Source organism: Cheilinus undulatus, linkage group 9 (assembly GCF_018320785.1).
Source record: "Cheilinus undulatus linkage group 9, ASM1832078v1, whole genome shotgun sequence".
Classification (NCBI taxonomy): domain Eukaryota; kingdom Metazoa; phylum Chordata; class Actinopteri; order Labriformes; family Labridae; genus Cheilinus; species Cheilinus undulatus.
Window position 1 is genome coordinate 23,966,642 of NC_054873.1, and position 20,612 is coordinate 23,987,253.

The following is a 20,612-nucleotide window of genomic DNA, read 5'->3' on the forward strand; positions in this document are numbered from 1 at the left end:
TTACTGGCATATCATTTATCTGTTTCTAAGAATGGGTGTAAAAAAAGTCGCACATTCACAGATCCTGGGTTGACATCTTTGAGTTTTGTCTTGACCAGCTAAAAATCTAACAAAGAAATATGACAAAGCGAAGCACTACACCCTTATATTTGACAAAATGGGGGCTAAGTAATGTTTTAAACTATAAACTTTTAAATTAGGAATGAACAAAATTATTATCTAATAATGCACAAACTATAAAAAATCAAATTAATCTCAAAATTTTCAATGTTCATGCCTTTTCACCACACAAAAATAAATAAATAAATAAAAATATTGAAATAATTGTGTTTTAAAGTGCTTTTTTGTAAAGGAGCAGACCTGAAGCTGTGTCCGTTCAGACATCAGCCGCTACCAGAGTGATAACTTACTGTGATCTAGTTCATACCAACATATTTTGACCAATTACAAAGCTACGTTTTTACCTATGTAAACATTTAATTTTCATCTGATAATGATGTATGTATAGCATTCCCTTGTGCTTTTCTGCAGCTTTCATCAGTTTTTAATTGTGTGACCCCTTTATCTTGAGCACTGGGAGCATCTATTTGTCACTTCGTTGAAATCAGTACCTGAGGGTCTGTGCTCTTTTACTTCAGTAACACTTCCTTGATAGGAATCAAATCTGACACTCTGAGCTTGAGCTGTGAAATTCAACTAACACCTGAACCTGAACTGTGATCATCTCAGCTTCAGAAAACCTGTCAAACTGTGCTAACACTGCATCACACATTGTTAGAAGGAGAGAGACACCCAAGTTCTTCAACTGCACATTTTTCATCCTTTTTAAAAACAAACTAAACCTCAGTATCAGCTCTGTGATAACTGAAATATATGCATTTGTTTGTTTAGTTCCTTTTTACCAGTTGTGATTAGGGTTTTGCGTGTGAAATGATTCTGTTTGATTTCATAATAAGAGAACGGAAATCTCCAGCAACACTTGTAATTTAGAGAACAACTTTAGTAGACCGACACGTTTCAGCATGTAGCCTTCGTCAAGGTCATCCATGGGATCTATTGGATGACCATGATGAAGGCTACATGCCGAAACTGTCGGTCTAATAAAGTTGTTCTCTAAACTACAAGTGTTGCTGGAGCTGTCTGTTCTCTTCAGGACTCTCTCCATCCTCCATGCACCTTAGAAGTTGGTGAAGTTGTGCCAGAGTTACCCACTTCAGCTCTCATGTGCTCATGTGCTTGTATTAACAGAGTACCTGTCGTCATTTACCCCTGAGGAGGGTGATTAAATTTTAAATGTCTTAATGAAAATGGCACAGCCATGTCAGCACCTTCAGCTTAATGTGACAAAAATATAAGATGTGAATAGGAACACCCTGATTGACTGGGAAACAACCGAAATCGCACTATTTTTATTTAAATTATGTGATGAAAATATCAGAAATAATACACGGAGGTATGATCTGATCACCTGGTTAAGCTGCTGTTGCTGCTATGATAAAATACACCAACTTTTGTTTTAAATTTCTTCCAAAAAAATCAATCCAGTGTTGAATTCCTTGTTGAAAGCAGCAGATTAAAGCTTTTTTTTAACCTTTTTTTCTTTTTGGCTTATTTGCCTTTATGAGATAGGACAGCTGAAGAGAGACAGGAGATATGGGGGAAAGGCGTCAAACATGCACCGTGATCAGGAATTGATCCTGCGCTCAGTTTTAGGCTAACTCTCATGAGCTGTTAGCTGACATAATGTACTGTGTGATGCATTTAAGGTCCACTTTGTAAAAAGTCTATGAGGCAAAGAGGAAAGTCCTAATGATTTATTCAACTTCAAGAAAAGGATAGTTTGGTTCTTGATGAGAAACTTGATTAAATACAGTTAACCTGGCAAAGCAGATTATTAGCCGCATTCTTTGTTTGCTGTAAGGTGGATCCATCTTGCAAAGTTTTATATATTGTACATCCCTCGTCCTGAGTCTTCTTGCTTTTTATGTTTTTAATAGGGATGCACAATATTGGATTTTTGATGATATCCCATATGCAGATATTTACAGATTCATTATAGCCGATACAATATTTAAAGATGCTTTTTGGATGAGAAATTTAAGTCATTTTGGACACACTTTAAGGTTTGAGGATGACCAAGGAAACAAACTTTAGTACTTAAAAAACATTCCAGAGTTTAAAGAATGAGGATAAATAAAGAAAAAGACTTAAACTGACTAATTTATTAGTATATACGGACAAAGTTTACAGTTGATATAGGCTATGCTGAAATATACGGGCAATGTATTGGATGTAAATATCAACAGAAATTTTGATATCTGCGGGTACCGATATTTGCCTTTTTAAGCTAATAACTGCAGACGCCGATACTAGACCGATAAAATCGTGCATACCTACTATGTAACTGTTTGCTCTGTTTTGCCTTTTAAATAGGCCTTATAATTTGTTGCTGTCTTTTTATAATTGCATTAATGAATTCAAACAAATTAACATGTGATTCATGAATCATCACATTGTCTAGTTCAGTTGTCCTTACTATAGGGCTTTGGTTCCCAACCTGGGGTTCAGTCCCATAAGGTGGGCATCAGTGATTTCAGAGGGGACATGAGGCTTTGTCTGCTGGTTGTCAAAATTCGGTTTACACATTTTAACTAAAATCAGTGTACCATACTGGATAGTGCATACAAGGCCTTCTGGTAGTGACAAGTGTGTATTGGCCTGTTTTACTGGAAACCATTTAAAATGTAAGTATAACCCCCGGCTCAGAGCTAACTCAGCCCATTACCGTAATTCAAAAAGTGCACAGAAAGTGGGCAGTTGGGTACTGAGAGGAGGGAGGGAGAAAGGATGGGGTTTTCCAGTTGAGGCGGGAGTGACAGTGATGTGCCCTTGTCAGAGCGAGACACAGACAGAGTCCCACAGCACTGCTGCCTCATAGCGATCTTTTAAAGTGGAGTAATTTTCCCCTCTAGAGTCCCCCTGATGCAGGCTATAGTGTGGTGGCGGACCGTGGTGCCTCTGAGCACTACCTGTTCGGGTTGTTTGCTTCAGCAGCGGCGTTGCTACAGCCGGAGCTCTCAGAGCCGAAGCAGTGCAAGAGAGGATGGGAGTGGTCTCTGAATGGGAGAGTCAGTTAGAGGCGGTAACGTTTTACCTTTTAAATAGAGTTTGTGATGTAGAGGTCAGTTTCTACGTCACATAAGCTCAACCTTTACAGAAAAGATTTTTCAAGGTAGATGTCTGTTTGAGCTAATTAAAAGCTGTAAAATCCAGATTTTTATTATGAAATTATCAAATTACAGGCAGTATAGGACGGTTTAGATTCCGTTTTGGCTTAGCACGTATCGTTGGGCGGAAGTTATGAAGTGGCCTTATTTTCCACCGATAAATACACCACCCCCTGGCGTGCATAGAGCCCATTGCTATCTTGGAGGTTTTATATTGCTCTGTTTAACAGAGTAAAGGAAAACAGAATGACCAACCGCTAAACCAGCTGCTATTTCCTAACAGCAAATATGAGTGTTATCAGCTGATCTCACTCATAGGTGATTGGTATCGGCTGCAAGAATAAAAAACTGATCGATGCATCAATAGAAATGAATTAAGTTGGCAGATGTGCTGAAAATGACAGCATATGAAGATAATACAACTTAAAGGTATAACATGATAGAGGCAGTTTGTCAAAGACATCATTACATAACTCTTTAAAAAGCTGGATTCAGATCCATTGAGGAACCTCTTGCTAACCTTCAGTTAACCTTCAGCCAGTTACACTTCATAAATCTGATTTAAAATGTTTCTAAGTAGCCAAGGTTTCAAGTATGAACAGCTGCTGTGCCGTTTCAGCACTTTCCTGTCAGAGCTGAACCTCAGTGAGCTTAAGTGTCAGCACTGAGCTGCTTTTCTTTGCTTGCTGATGGTACAGACACTGTCAGAGCGTCCTGACAGAAAGTCTGTGAAAATTGTGATTCCTCATACTCAAACAACACTGCTTCATTCAGTTCACTGATTGGATGTCGCACATGACATGGTTTGTTTTGTTGCCATGCAACAGATTAAACATTTCCACAGTGTAAGAACATGTGGCTGTGACTAGAAGCTCAATTTTTCCTGTATAATTTATTCTGTGTGTAATCCTCCTGGAGCGGGGCTTGTTAGCTCGGACGTGTTGAACCTGGAGACATGGGTTTAACTCCTGCAGAGTTGTTTTTTTTTTTTTTCACTGCTGAGCTTGGAGCTGAGGCTGTCACTCACTCTGTCGCTCAGGCTTTCTGATACAGGACTGGATGTGATTGGATGAAGGTAGGGCTGCCTCTCGCAGTGTTTCTGTCCGTGTACCGCTGGGGCTACAGTGTCGGCTTGTTGGCGTTGTTTCTAAGAACTGGATGAGACCACAGTGTGATCAGATGCCGGCCGGGCGGAGCCAGCCAGGCGTCCAGTTTGTGAGAAAGAGCCAGCCAAGGGGCAGAGATGTCATGACTCATTCTGGAGTTTTCTGTCCACTTAACTTTGGCAAAGCGCTGGAGCACAAACCGCTCCCAACAATCATCCTCCCCACGCTTTGATGTGGAATGAAGGAGTTGCTGCAGATGTGTTCAGAGCAGCTGCAAGAAAAACCTGCTGTCACTTCTGCTTCCTAAAAGCCACAGAGGACAGGCTCTGTCCAACTGTAATGACAGAACAAACAGACACAAACATGTTTATGTAGTTAATAATGATATTTCCTGTACTCACCTGATGTTGAATAAATCACCTCTTAAAGCTCTAAAGACTATAACACCGTAACATGGTGTGATCAGATAGATTAAGGTATGTACTGAATTAGCATTTTTACATCATGTCTTAATAACAGTCGTTACTAAGGTTGGAGGGCCCAGACATTTTTTTCATCTCAGATCAGAAAGAAGTTGCTACCAGAGCCGAACATCTTCACTTGGCTCACAGTTCGATTTTATTACAATTATCAAGATATCATCATGCGTCACAATTTGTCACAGTTTATCGAGACGGACTTCATACCTCACTTATAAACTAAGGGTTATCTTATGGCTAAATAACATCAAATAATAACAATAAAACTTACAAGAAATACTCTTTAGTTTGTAAAAGGTTAGAATTTAAAAATTACATTACAGACAGCTTTTTAAAAGGCACTATAAACTAAACAACCTCATTTTTTAAAAAATACACGTAAAATAACAGTTTTTTTTTATTAATCTTTAGTGAGCTAGTATTCAGAATATTTTTGTAACAAATTTTAATTTAACAGCTTTATCACCTATCTTCTCCCTTCCCTCACTCTCATACACCTCCTATTTAGTGAGAGAAATTGGTTTTAGAAAAAATGACACTTGAATGTCTGCATGATGTGTAGAGTGTAACATCTCTGCTGTGAAAAATTGTATTAACTGGTATTTCATTAAAGAAACCTTTGAAAATTGCATCAGCCCTTTTGCAGTTTAATGTAAATTTTGATTAATTGCTTAGCCTTGCTTAAAACTAGTGTAACTTTAAAGGAACGTTGCTGGTAAATTGATCATATTAGTTCATTTATTTTCCATGTCATCCTATGGTAGCTGCACTTCACAGATTTGTGTTCTGACTTTTAGTAATGTTAGGCATTACTGCATTAGGATCTTGATGACACTGAGACATACAAGACATGCTGGTTTTGACCCCCAAAGGCCAGTTAGTTTGTCCAGTTTCAGGGCTCCATGCTGAATCACATCAAAGTTCTACATACGGCTGTGCTGCCATCTGCCCACAAAGGTCACTGCTGAGCAAATCACTCCCTCTCTTGTTAATCCGAGCAGTTTCAGTGCCCACACTCTGGTCCAGTGTTGGTACCAGTTGTGTCTGGGCTGACGCATCCGTTTAGGAGCCAGTGCCTTCATCCTGCACCTTCCGATGATGTCACATAAACTGTTGCCTACAGCAATTCCACGTGGACAAACCACAATGTGGCAGAGTTGATAAATAAATCTTTGGAGCCATACCTTTAACCTATCAGCCGGGCTTGCTTTGTCATTACGCCCTCATTCAATGCTGCAATGCTGCATTTGTGTGTGGCATGGAAAATCGCCTACACATCCATTCTCTCACAGTCACATGGATGCGTTTGGGTACCGAAATATGATGCTGTTTGATTTTACATGAACCAATACTCGGTAGTGTCGGCGGAAATCAGTCAGTACCTGTAAAAGTGCAGAATTTGGTACCTATCCCTACTTCAAACCAGACACACAGAGGGTTGAGCCTTAAAAGGGCCAAGTAATCCACTGTTGATTTATCCAGTATACAGGTGTGAAATTGCAGTTCTCCCGTGATCTTGTGCCTTCTTGTCTCAAGCTGCTCAGGGCAGTGCTGTGTTGCACAGCCCTCTAGACATGCCTCTAGTTTGCAAGGTCGCTTGCCTTTGATCAGAGCAAAACCGTCAGCACAGCCGGTGTATGAGAAAATTATGGGTAAATTAAGCACAGAATACATCCTTGATCCTGGCACTGAAGGAAGAGGCATGCTTCAGCTCGGTATTGTTGCTCATACACATGCACAAGCACAGGCACAGGTACTCTATATGCTTTGTATAATCAAAGCAAATCAGTACTCTGTCTTTTATTACAAAGAAAACCAGGTGTGTTAGAGGGCTGTATTTGACCAAAATGGCTCAAAACAAGGCCAAAATTGATTAAAGTTATGGTTACGTTCTGTGTTTTTCTCCATGGTGCTGACTCTGAGACTGACTTCTTGTAAACTAAGCCACAGGTGGGCCGTATAATAACATGATGATATAGCCTACGTATCAGAGGCTATGTCATGTTCTGTGCTCAGGCCTGGAGCAATGTCAGTGCAGGTCAGTCGTGCTTCAGCACAGTATTGTCAGGCATCTGGGGCTTGTGTGAATCTGCCGAAAAAAACTACAAAATGAAAAATAAAAATAGAAAAGAAGCCTTTGTAAAGATAATTTGGTGCTTAATGCATGGTCCTTGATTTAGTTTTAAAAGTGAGTGTTTAGATGAGATTAACTGCTTGTTTTCTTGGACCATAGTAAATGTAAAATTGAAGTCTCAATTATGTCTAGTTGCACAGGAAAAGAGAATACTTGTAATCACTTCCACGTTCAGCCCTGAAGCACCAGGAATAGCTTTTTCCTGTTTAAACACACCCTGATCCAAACCCACTGTGTACATTAAATTTGGAATAATTGAACTTTGGATGGAAAATTTTCCACAAGCAGATTCTTGCTGAGATGAAGTCACTTTCCTCTTAAGGGGATGTTTGTGTTGGCAGGATCTCTTTTTTTTTCAGGGCTCAATCAAAACTCCTTAACAGAACTGGCTGGGGAATGGAAAATTGTGATGCCCTTTCAAGGATGCTTTGGGACAGATCTGAAAATAGCCTCAGTAACTTCAAATGTGACAATGTGGTTCTCATGGCACAGAGAGACCGTTCCCACATAGCATAAGCAAACACAGCCATGTTTGGCTGCACAACAGATTCATTTAAAATCTTTGAATGTCTAAAACAGTAATGAACTTATTGAACTTCTGCTTCTTTGTAATCAAATCTCTGACCACTGACAGTTAAACAATAAGCTTGGCAATTATTTTAGTGTGTGTGAAAGTTAGTGGTAGCATCACAGTTACTGTATGTGGATGACAGCTGCTGAAAGAGAAAGAAGATTGTGATGAGTCTTTTTCTATAGACCCACACATGTAAATGTTGCTGCACCCAGCTAATCAGAAACAGAGCTCTGTTTCCAGGGAGGAGCCTCAGTACGGGACATCTGAAGAGCTTGTTATTCAAGATATTCCACTGGAAAGGCAAAGTATGTGTAATGCTAGAGCAATGCATAATTCCTGAAAGGGATTTTCCAAAAGAATTCAACGTAGCTACTGTTTACAATTAATATAATTGTGCCATTCAAATATCTTTTTTTCATAATAATATCTGATCAAATGACTCTAGCATTCAGCCTAAAGATAAAATCTCGTATTTTTTCATTTAAAAAATAGTGTAGGTTCTAAATTGATTTACTTTCCCATCAAAAGAGAGGGTTCTAATGAAAAAAAATACTCAAAAAACAGTTTTGCTATTATTTTAAAAAATAAAATTTAACAGAAGTAAACTGAATTTCCCCTTTTGAGGTTTTAGTGTAAGCTGTCAACTTGTCTGTAAAAGTGAGCTGTGTAGTTTCAGGAGAGTATTAAGTATATGAGAATCATAGGGAACCATATTGTATTTTATTGTATCAGATATTTATATTAAGTACAAAGTTTACATTTTTTATTTATTATTTATTCATTTAAACTAGAGTTTCTGCTAGACTTTGCTTTAACATTATTTTGCTGCATTAACAGCAGCAAAACGCATACATTTTAAATTCTGTGATACATTGATACATATAAGTCTGCACTAAACGGGACTGATGACACATTTTTATTTCCAAACCTGACCCAAAACTGAAACAGTAGAAACCAAGCCAACAGTAAACTTGAATAATTATTACCCTGTTATTAAAAACTGGTAGACACATACACTTGATTAGATCCTGGAAATGACTGCACAAAGACTTTCTCTTATTTTTCTTTGTGTAAGTGGTTTAAAGTATCCAAATGAAAGCTGCAAGCTTTTCCTTACACACGCAGTCAGTCACACTATACGTCTACGTTAAACTCATAAACAACAACAGTTAGTTTCACATTAGCACCGTTAGCCTGAGCACTTTGACCGCTACCATAGCTTAGCAGCTTACAACAGCCAAATACCATCCTCCACCAACAACAATGAAGCATTCAAACATAACTCCCCAGTGCTCTGTTAACTGGACGCTGCATTAAAACTCTGCATTTCAAATGAAAAACGAGTCTTACCGTCAGTTGTCCAATATCAGTCCTCATGATGATATAACTGTAACCTCTGCTAAAACTGTAAATCCAACCATCATGGTTTATTTGGACTAGTCCCAAAAAGACAAAAGCTTCACAGCAGATAGCCCGGTCCAGTCCTCCTCTCATTGATGGCTTATCCAAGACTGCTTCTGCTAATTAGCCAGGACATCCCGAGCGATCTTAACCAGCTATGAGGAGGAGAGATGGAGCCCTCGCTATCAGCTCCAAGTGGTCCATGCCGTTCTGCACGATGTGATCCTGTGTTGACTACAATCCAGCTTTATCTGAAGATTGGTCATTGGTAGATTTATCAAAGTTCGCCTTTCTCTATCTGCTGTTGCATCGGTGTTTCAGCCGCTCAGCCATATAGTTCCCTTTGTTTCAGCCTCTTCATTACTCGCAGCGATGACTAACTCAAAAGCCTTTGGTTAACCAGGAAAACCTCCCTTAGATTAAAATTCTGCTTTCCGAGGAAGTTCTGGTCAAACTTTCCCTTATTGGTATATAGTATCCAGCAGCTGAGAACACTCAGAGATAGGCTTGGTTTGACATCATTCACGTCATCTTGCATACATACACAACTTAATTAGCCATGTGCTTGCTGTCTGAGGAGATAAACAACCCCAGCACCGCAGGACAGTAGGTGTAGTAAGATTAGGCTACTTTCAGTTTATATTAAAGGATTCTCGCAATATCTTCCAGGTTACACAAAATAAAATATGCAAGCATTCAGTATTTAATTATCTGGTCGTTGGCATGTTTTCTGGTGGACATTTTGGCCGTAATAATTTTATCTGCCGAACATCCGCTTTTGAAACCGGCCAATAAGCGGCAAATGCCTGCTAATGGAAACTCAGATATTAACCGTTCTAACATACAAACAGTCACTCAATGTATAAGGTAGAACAGGAGCATGATAGAAATAGGCAGTATTGCCCTTTTTATTGTCAGTATTATCTGCTTTTGTAGTTATGCATGATATTGTTGCAGGATATTAGTATCTGTAGATATTACCCTAAAAGGTAAATTATTGGTATCGACAGATGTGGAAATTTCTGCCAATATTTACAACCGATATTTGGCTATAAAATCTGCCTATATCAGTTGTAAATATTGGCTGTGTAAAAAGGTAAGTAAGTGGAGTTTTCTGCTGGACCAACAGATCAACATCTACGTCTTTTTTGATGATCATCTTTCCTTACATATGAAGTAATGGTTCTGAACTGGTGGATCCTGACTCCAAAAAAAGTGTTTCCAGTGGGTCGTGAATGTGTGCAGGAAGAAAATATGCAGCAAAAAGTGTGTGTTTATAAAGCTGTAAGTAGAACATCTGTACATTTTTTGTGGAGGAGGTGGTTCTTGTGATGACGAGTAAAATTATTTTTTCTCTAGACTTTATTTCCTTTTCCAAAAATCAAAAGAATGCATTATATTCCTTGAGAAATTGAAAATATTTCCTTGGTGTCTTGGGAAAAATGGAGTGAAATAGGATCATTGCAAACTTGCTCTTCTGTAATGATGTGCGTTTAAAAACATGTTTCTTTTGTCCTGTCTCTTATATATATCCGACTTGGTTTGACTGAATCCCTACATATTTAAAGTGACACTAAAAAATGCAGAATCAGAACCCGGTGATCTGGATTTTAATATTGTGTTTAATTTAATTTATTGTACAAATTGTACCAATCGAGGATCAGCAGGCTTTGTATGTTTTCCTGTATGCAGGGAAAACAGTTTGAGAGGAGAGCAAAAAACAAATACTGTAGAAGGCAATCTACTACAATGATGTCCTGATCGGCTGTAACTTAACCATTTTTTTGCTTTAAAAACAGATATCTTTACGGAAATTAAGTTAAAAATTCATCCTAGGTCACAAAATTTCAACACAAATAAACAGTCTGCTTGATTCTGCTCTATGAATACCAATCAGCATTTAGGTTTCCTGACTTCCTGTAAAAGGATCAGAAATGAGTAATCTGACCTCCATTCAACAAAGTACATAAAAAAAATCTTTCCTTCTCCTTTGAACTAGCCGAGCAAAGCATGCTCTGAAAATATTACAAATCTAAAAAATGTGTCGCATTCAATTGACTTCAACCTTTTCAGCTATATTTTCTTTTATTTTTATTTAACCTTTATTTGACCAGATAAAGACCCATTAAGATAAAGCGGCAACCTCCGGTCCTAAAAAATGATGCCAATGCGGAAAAAAATTGCAATATGGCGAGTGTCCATTGAGGCTGGCTGCAGGAACACTGTCTGAACACCTGTTAAACAGCCAGTTTTTACCCTAGAAGTAAACTGGTTTACAGCCTGGTTTAAAAGACCAAACATGTCTCAGTAGCTAATGTCTTAATGTGCTCTCACTGTACAGGGGATGAATTTTTTTGTACCACAATCCTTTTGATTATATTTAGGGAAAACCTCACTGCGGACTGATTGGCGCATCTCATTTGCTTGACAGATAGCTCGACAGGCAGAGGCTAAGTTTCTGTCAGCCAGAATGCTAGCTAGCTAGCTGATAGGAGTGGGAAGGCCGTTAGGTTGATCCAAAGTTTGGTTGAGACAGCGATTTCAATATGGAAGCTGCTGCGGATTGGCTTCAAGAGCTGTCTGAGTCCGCCTATTGTAAGCATACGGCTGATGTCATACAGTGTTTGTCCAATTCTTTCTTCAGTCTATGACTGAGGTCGAGATCTCTTTCACAAGGGTGACCTGGCCAAGAGGTTAGCAGCACACATCATAATAATACACATCCAAGAGACAGATAATAAACAATATGTTAAAACAGACAATAAGCAAGAGGAATCCTGTTGCAAAAAGACATTTGGGAGGTGGTAGCAGTTACTTGAGACTATGTGGGATAAATGATGCCAATCATTATGATGTTTTCTGAAATTGCCCTGGCAGGAAATCCACAAACATGTTGGTAACATATTTTAAGTCCTTTTTAGATGTACTACAGTGTACATATATATATATATATATATTTAGTTAGTTAGATGGAATAGCACTGATGAGCAAATAATTTATAAAAAAATTCTGACTGCAAGCAAAAAAAGCTATGACAAGGAAATGGTTCAGACATCCACCATTAATGAATGGATATACATTATATATGAAGTATATGCAAAGGAGCGGCTGCCATTTTCCCTGCAAGTCCAAAAGGAAAGATTTTACAGAATCTGGAGCAAATGGACTGAGTATGTCAAACCCATAAAGCAGAATTCACTTAATTTTATAGAGTTAAAAGATAGGAACATCGTGTTATACTTCTCTGTAACCTCAACCCAAGTGAAGCCTCTGTGTCGCTTTCTTTTTACAGTTAAACTGTGACTCACAGGAAACAGACCAGCAGATGGTGATCCTGGGATGTACCTGCCTCTTAAATTGATATTTGAACAGTAAATACAGTGAAACAAAAATAAGGGGCTTCCTGAGAGCTGGTTTATGCTAACTGCTGGCCTCAACAGGATTACTATAAGAGTCAGGGGCAGCTATCATCATTAGACAATTGCCAGTTGGGTTTCCAGATTAGATTGACCTAAACCAGTAAAATCAGGTTGAGTTAAGTAACAGTTTAACTTACCTGAACATTGCTGAACTGTTTAGATTGTGTGTACAATTTAATGATATCAAATCACAATAAGAGTCGAGGTAAAATGACTATGTGTAACAGCCAATCCAGTTACCGTACAATCAGAATGTGGATTAATGAGAAGCAGCAAAATTACTGATGATTATCTAAATAAAAAATCCTGTTATCAGTCAGTCAGTCAGTTAGTGACCCTCCTTCCTCACATCTTTGTTTTGTGTTTGAGCTCTATTGTGATGATTTTGTGTTTTTACTGTTTGTTTCAGGTGAGTGTGCTGACCACCCTGGAGCGGCGGTTCAACCTGCAGAGTGCTGACGTGGGAGTGATAGCCAGCAGCTTTGAGATAGGAAACCTGGCCCTTATCCTGTTTGTCAGCTACTTTGGGGCCAAAGCACATCGGCCCCGTCTGATTGGCTGCGGTGGAATCGTCATGGCACTTGGGGCTCTTCTCTCAGCCCTGCCTGAGTTTCTGACTAATCAATATGAGATTGGGGAATTGTGGAGGACTGACGTGGGTCGGGATGTTTGCTCCAACATCAGCAGCAGTGCCGCTCAGCGTGCTGAGGAGGCTGTATGCGCCAATAAGGCCAACACTAACATGATGTATCTGCTGCTCATTGGGGCCCAGGTCCTGCTGGGGATTGGGGCCACACCTGTGCAGCCTCTGGGCGTGTCCTACATTGATGATCACGTGAAGAAGAAAGACTCCTCTCTATATATAGGTGAGCTATTTTCAACTTTATGAACAAAATGTAAAAAAATAGATAATGTTTCATCAGTTTTCAAAGAAACCACTTAGGAGAGATTTTAGGATCTTTGGCTGGATTAAATAACACTTTGAAATAATCAGAGTTCACAGAAACAGAGGATTATCAGACTGGAAAATTAGAAATGTCTTTCCTGCTGCACACTAATTTCCCAAGGCAGCTGAAGCTGGTACATCAGAAAGTCAACCATGTTTGTTCATCAGCATCAGGGATATTGTTTAGATAAGTTGAGTCAACACAGTCTCTGTGTGTGCTCTTCTGCTGCACACCAGCTGTCTTTGTCACAAGCACGGGCCTGTTCACATGAGTGCCAGGTGAGCAGATCTTCAGCTTTTTAATCTCCATTACGGCACTCACAGGCCAGCGAAGGGTTAAATGTCTCTGCTTCGCTCAATCCTCTCTCAAAGGCGAGATGCTGCTGATGTGGCTCTTTGAGGTTTAAAGGTGTATTAAAAGTGCTTTCTGTGCAAACTTGTGAACACACAATGGCTGTTTAGGGATATGTATTTGCTGCCATATGTATAATTTGCAGTGTTAGTATACAAAAGGTAGCTCTAATAATAGGCTGGGAGGCTGTTTACTCTGGGTGGAGCTTTTGCTGTGAACCACCCAGTGATGTTAATGTGTTAATACTCATAAAAAGATCAACACTTTTAAAGGAAAAGTGAGACATTTTGGGGACTGTGCATTTAATAATTGCAGAGAGTTGCATGGTAAATTTGAGGCTGAAACTGCAGTAGCTAAGTTTTGCACCTGATGCCAGATGCCCTTGTAGTTTTAAGTTCTCTATTTCTCTCCTGCAAAGTGTGTCAAGCTGCTTCTGACGGCGACATATTTTGTGATGTGGGTGGTGTAGGTGTCACAAAAAAATAACACAGCTACAGATGTGTGATCATGGACTTTAAACAAACAAGTCATGAGTTAAAACACACACAAAGCCCCAGACAGACTGACAGAGACGCTACACATAGTGAAAACACTTGCTGTATGTTGCTTTTAATGCCCATTAAACTTGGAGAAGTAAGAACACACAAATGGGTGGCGGTTGACTTGTTACCTAGCTGGCCTTTGGTGCCGTTGCAAAACATAGTGATGACTGGACTCAGCCTGAGCTGTTTTCTGTCACAGTTCTGCATTGTGTGTGCTCTCCAACACAGTGTATGCATTCAAACCAGTGATAACGGTGTTTCAAAAATCTATTGCATGGCAGAAACCTTACTAATGATGGTATTGATACTGGTTAACCATTGATTTAAACTTCCCAAGTGTAATTTTGGAGTTACACTTCCTCTTGTGGGACTAATAAAGGAACATCTTATCTTATGTTATCTTAATTTTAACTCCAAGTTAAATAATTAATCATGTTGATCTATCAGTGTTTTTTTTCTCATTTGAGAACCGTTGACCTTTGCTCCATCCACCACTATTTTAAATCTGCTGGGGAAATGTGGGTGGATTTTCCCGACATGCCCTTGGGCATAGTGTTTAGATGTGTTTAGATATGTTTGGAAGTTGTCTGAAGTACAGTAATCACTGCTGGGGTTCCTCATGTTTGTGAAGTCTTTTTTGTGTTGTTTTTATGGTAGTCCCTTTTGCACCATGACTGAAGTTATCCACCTGGTTAGAGTTCCCTCTTGTGAAAATAAAGAAGTGTAAGGTACGGGGGAAGGCTGTCATCAAAAACACTACCTGTCTTTGAGTTTGGGCCTCTCTTATACCCCTGCCAGAGCACTCTCTGCTTCGTCAAAGGTGTTTTACAGCATACCCGCCTATCAATACACAGTGTTTGGTCAAAGTTGCATGTCTGGTATTTTATGTTATCAATAGGTTTGTGGGGAAGATATTTGGATGGGAGGGAGGAAGTACAGTAGTTATACACAATATTCTATATGCACTGAAGTAAACTATAATGCACTTATATTCATACACCAGAGTTGAGTTCGTTTTTACTTTTGGAAGGTGCTGCTTGGTCCAGAAGTGCTGTAAGGGTCTTCTTTAGCTCACTAATAAACAATTTCAAGCTTGTGTTTTGATCCAAGCAAAATCAACAGTATCCCAGAAGTATTTATTAGCAGGAGTAGTGCTTATGCTAACAGACTGCTAGCTTATGAAACATATTTACTAGCAGGTATGAGAGGGTATAAGTGTTGGCAGATTGCTTTTGTTTAAAAAGGGATTGACCCTTTTCTCACAATGTAGAACTATTCAGGCACAGTAATAATGTTTATGTACGTTTAATTTTATTGGTTATAGCAGTAAAGATGATAGCTGCTGATGTACCCCTGTGTTTCCTTGTTTTGACATGGTGGGTCTGCCTGTTTGCTCTGCAGACTGCCACATCAGCCTTTGAAGGAGTTGATGGGATGTGTCTGCGTTGTGCATGCTGTTTGTTATCAGTGTGGAGCAGAGACAATGAGAGTGTGAATAGAGGATGAGTTCAGGCTGACACACGCCCCTCTCTCTCTGCAGCATGCTGTGTGGCTGCCTTTTGTCACTGAAATACAGATGTGACCTGCCAACAAAGACAGCAGGTTGCTATGTAATCTTAAACCCCATACTGATTTCCTTAATGGTTGTTCATTTGTGTTTATTTTTCCTGAACATGAGCATGTTTTATTTTTTTTACAAAAGCTGCCAAGCTTTGTTCGAAAACAATGCAAGGCCACAAAAGCCTTTGACATTTTGGCTCTGACAAGGTGGTTAGCTAGCAGTTTGCTGTGGTCAGTTGACTGTGAGTGATTGAAGTTTGGCAGGCATAGGTAGGGGAGATTTGGTTCTGTCCTCCTCTGATAAGCTGTGAGGAGAGTTGGAGGAAAAACAAGCGGTGAGCAGCGAGGAACAATGTGGTATTGAGTCGCACTCAGCTGATCGTCCTAATCCGTCTGCTGCAGGCCTGTCATGTGCCCCTAGCTGCATGAATGGAGGAGATTGTGTGAAACTCTGTGAGATTTCCTTTCACATACTGATAATGTATTTTGATTATTCGCCAGTTTACGTCAACAAGTTAACATTGTTCCAGCTGTGACAGGAAGTTTTGTTCCAGAACACTTGTCGCCAGCGTGATGTATGCTAAATATTTCCTGGGTGTGGCCTTATCTCAATGCATATTCTACTTTTATAAGCATTTATTTTATAATACTGTGAAGTGTGCTTACATGTGCATTTACCTTGCACTAACACAAGGTTATGTAATGATGAGACAAGTGTATCTTTACTGTTAAATTTTCAAAACACTAAGATTCATCAACCTGTCTTCTCTAAGTAGAATATTACAGGAAGAATTTAGGAGTATTTTGAAGAGATACTTGATTGAAGAAAAGAGTAAAACACCTTTCAAATCTGAGACAGGAAACATTACCCTGACATATCTTTCATAACTCTTGTGCTATGCTCCACTATAAACAAGTAAAACTTCCTCTGCTAATGCTGCATGCTCATTTTCACATTGCCAGATTACAAGTGTTGATCAATGTTCTGTTTTGCATGTCAACTCTTTCACAAGACTTTTTCATTCACTCATTGAAAGGCAGGAAGGACAGAGAGCAATACATTTCCTTCATTATGATTTCTTTATTTACCTTATTTATTGGATATGGTATAATATTGAGTTCAGCCTAACATGAAGACATCATGATTGACTCTGACTCATGGCACCTGACGCTGCATGTAATTAAAGGGTGCCTGTCTCTGTTGCCGGTGAACTTTTTCACCCGATGATGTGTTATTGTTAAAATTAGAGCCTGAGCTAAAAGGCCAGGTGAAAACTGTGCGCCTTTGATGGAGGAAAGTCCCGCTCTCAAAGAGCAGGGCAGAGCAGTGAGAGCAGAGCTGAGAGGCCTGGAGACAAGCCATAATTACAGAGTGAGGCAGGAATGCCAACCAGCCAGCCGTGAGGTGGGTCTGAGTGGGCCGGGCAGCACATGCATACCACACAGGCCTGTGAAAAACAACTCCTCCAGAGGCTTTGACGGCCTGCTTTAACTGTGTGTGCTGCAGCAGCAGACTTGGCTTACTGCTGTTTAAACAGCTGTAAAACGCTCAGCAAAAAGTCTGTTGCGACTCTTTCAGGAGCGTTGTGTCCCTGTCTTGAAAGGGTATGTTCACTGTCACAAGTTTCAGGAGCTTTCACTGCTAATGGTGCAAGTTCTTCTGAGAAAGGAGTACTTGAATGCTGTCAGTGCTGCTGACTAACTTTAAACACAACAAATATAAACACATGTATCTCATGAGGATCATGTTGTTTTGCCTCTCTGGTTTGTACGTAGGCACTGGGCTGTGGCCAAAGGAAATAAATATGATTGGACAGATCGCATCAACAGGATCTCTATTCCCACTGCTCTATGACCTTTCACTATCCACGGCTAATTCTGGCTCTTCCCACAGGACCCCCGCCTGCATAAATATACTGTACAGGACACACACACAGAAGGTTTTAGAGCTGCTGTCTTTGTACAGCACAAACTCCACCCAGCTGCGACCCAGGGTTCGAAAGCTTTGAATTAAATACAATGTTCAAAATGTACTGTCTGTGCTATAGTGTACAAATGATGCCATTAATTCATCAGTGCCACTCCTCTTTATGTGCAATCACAAAGATTTAGACTTTGCCTGATGTGTAATTTAGGAGATATAATCATATTCTGAGATGGAGGAAATGAAAAGTGGCTTTTTTTTGAAGTGGCAAGTTTTTTTTTTCAGCCACAGTATCCATACTGTATCTGCTATGTAAGCTATGCATGCTGTGCTTACCAGCAGTTCAGTGCCTAAACATAGGCGCCATGGTGCTTTACATTTAACTCCAGTGTCAGCATGTCTACATGGGGTAATGCAAGTACAACAGTATCGATGTAGCACAAATGTACAGCTGATGATAAAGGGGATTTTACTGGTTTTCTCCGCTTATTCTCGCAATAAGGTTTTTTGTTTGTTCCTCTACAAAGTCAGAGAAAGTATTAGCATAAAACCCAGTAAAATTTGATTATCTTGGACGACATTTGCATGAAGCAGTAACAGCAGATGTCTGTCACTGACTGACAGGCAACAGCCATCTACTCAGCACAAAAAGAGCCACAGACTTTGCACAGCACTCTTTAGCAATTTAGTTTGTTCTCTGGAAATGAAACATCCTGTTTTGTGTGGTTGTTGATCTTCTTATACAAGATACCAGACAAGCCTTCAAAGGCTAACAGCTGATATTTCTGTGGCTAGTTTGTTAAAAAAAGTGAGCTGTGGACTTTCCTTGTGGCTTCCCTCCATCTCTTCTGTGATACAGTTGAACCAAAATGATTTTTCTCAGCCAATCAGTGGAGCTCAGTCAACATCACAGAAAGTGACATCACACCATCTGACCAGTCAGCAGTGGCCCAGAGTGTCTCAAACTTCCTGTCTCCCACAGAACTCCAAAAATGCAGTTTTCCACCTCTTTGCCCCAAACAAATGACCCTGAAATCATTACTGACCATGATAAGCTGATGAAACTCACATTATAAAGGTGAATAGTAGTGATAAATGGTATTGTGGTTTTGTTTGCATAGGATTTCCCACAATTGGTGAAATTTTAGCATGAAAAAATGGAGGTACCATATTTGGACATACACCCTTTTGTCTGTCTATATGAAGACAACTCACCTAGCAACCATACTAAGGGTATTCTCTTGGCCAACAATTCATTATAACGTAGGATAATAGTAATTTATAATAATGTTGAACTCAAGACCACACTACCCAAGATTTACCTGAGACCAGAGTGCCCCAAGACTTTTGGGGGTCAAGATTGAGTCAAGGCCAAGGCCAAGACAAGACCAAGACCATAAAAATCAATTTTAAAAAACATGATGAACAGATAAAGAGCATTCTATCTTTAATCTTAGTTTTCTTTTTAATACATTTCAGAGGTGAAAACAAGGTTTCTGCAACTATCTCAAAGCACAGCATGCAAAAATCTCAAATCTTAACAAATTTGTTCAACAACTTCTTTTAAAAACTAAATTCTTGTATGTCTTTAAAAGCCACAGACAAGTCTGGAATTATTTTAAATATTTGAAAATGAGAAGTTTATCTAGATTTGTCAGGTGAATGGGGCCTAAAGTAAGTGTTCAGAGGTATTTCTGACTAGAAAAAAGTTGAGCTGATGTTTTTGCAGGTGTAGCTGTTTGTTGTTTTAGTAAGTGCTTCTCCTTAATATCACATTATTAAAGTCAAATAAGAGCGACATTTTTGACATTTAATATTTGTGATGTGTTTTTAGATTTTCTTTTGGAATTAAGGAAATTAATGGAATAAATAGTGAAATATATGTAATTTCAGGCTTTTTAACAACAGTGTAACAGTTTTATTAGACTTAAATGGCATAAATCAGTTTTTATTTTTAATGTAAGCATTATCACTGCTAAAATTCCCTTAGTTATTCAATATTTGTGATTATTATAGTTGTCTTATATATTAAATAACACAGGTGGTACTACCATTACTTATATTATCCTGAGACTAGTTATCTCTTTCCTCTAAAAGAGGTCAAAATCTAAAGGCAACCCCACCATATCTTGCAAAATGAATATTTAATATTTAAATAACTTATTGAGGTGAAAATAAATACGCGCTAGAATCTATATGTTTATTTTTCCATCAACATTTTGTTATGCATACATTTTAGATTTTTTTTAATTACCATAAAAGGGCATGTAATAATAAATGGTCACTTCATTAACCTTAATTTTCACCATTATAATGACAAAAGTATATGTAAGGGACAAAAGTTATAAAAAGGGAATGTAAACCACTTATATTCTAGGGCTTAAATTTTGAATTTCCAAGTATTTCAATGAGTACCCACCAAAGGGTTAAACAACTGAAATACAAACCTGCCTATGTCTGCTTATAGTTCTATAAGATACTAAATGTCATGCTTCCTATTATTGAACACCACTGCTGATAAAAACCTGTCTTAAGGTTGTAAACTGCAGATTGTTTATACTGTGTCTCCCTGCTGGGTGAGCTGTCAGTCAAGAACTTCAGCCTGCCCAGTTATTGAAGGACTGATGATGTTCCAGGTTCCTCCTGTATTTCACAACTGAATAGTAATTAATAGTATCATTATTAAAAACATTGTATGTAGCATTTACCTGCTTAAAGGGATGTAATGTTTTCAGTTTGACCCATCAGCGTCATGCACCAAAGACAGCCAGCATTGCTGGTATGCAGCAGTGCAAAAGTATGAAGTGTCTGTGAGTTTTAATGGCAAACACAAGCCTGGCAGAGGGAAACAGACATGGTCACTCTTCTCATTCAGTTGCTATCTCCAGCAGCCAAACTGCCAAACAAGGAATGACAGACTAGCTGTTAGAAAATACAAAGGCCCTTTT

General features: G+C 39.1%; 1 protein-coding gene across 1 annotated transcript in view; it reads left to right on the plus strand.

Moving 5' to 3' along the window:
• slco3a1 (solute carrier organic anion transporter family, member 3A1) overlaps positions 1 to 20,612 on the plus strand; it is a 58,441-nt gene that overhangs the window by 2,226 nt on the left and 35,603 nt on the right. Inside the window, exon 2 of the mRNA XM_041795709.1 lies at positions 12,750 to 13,206. Coding sequence (XP_041651643.1) covers positions 12,750 to 13,206 — 457 coding nt within the window. The remainder of the gene's footprint in view (positions 1 to 12,749; positions 13,207 to 20,612) is intronic.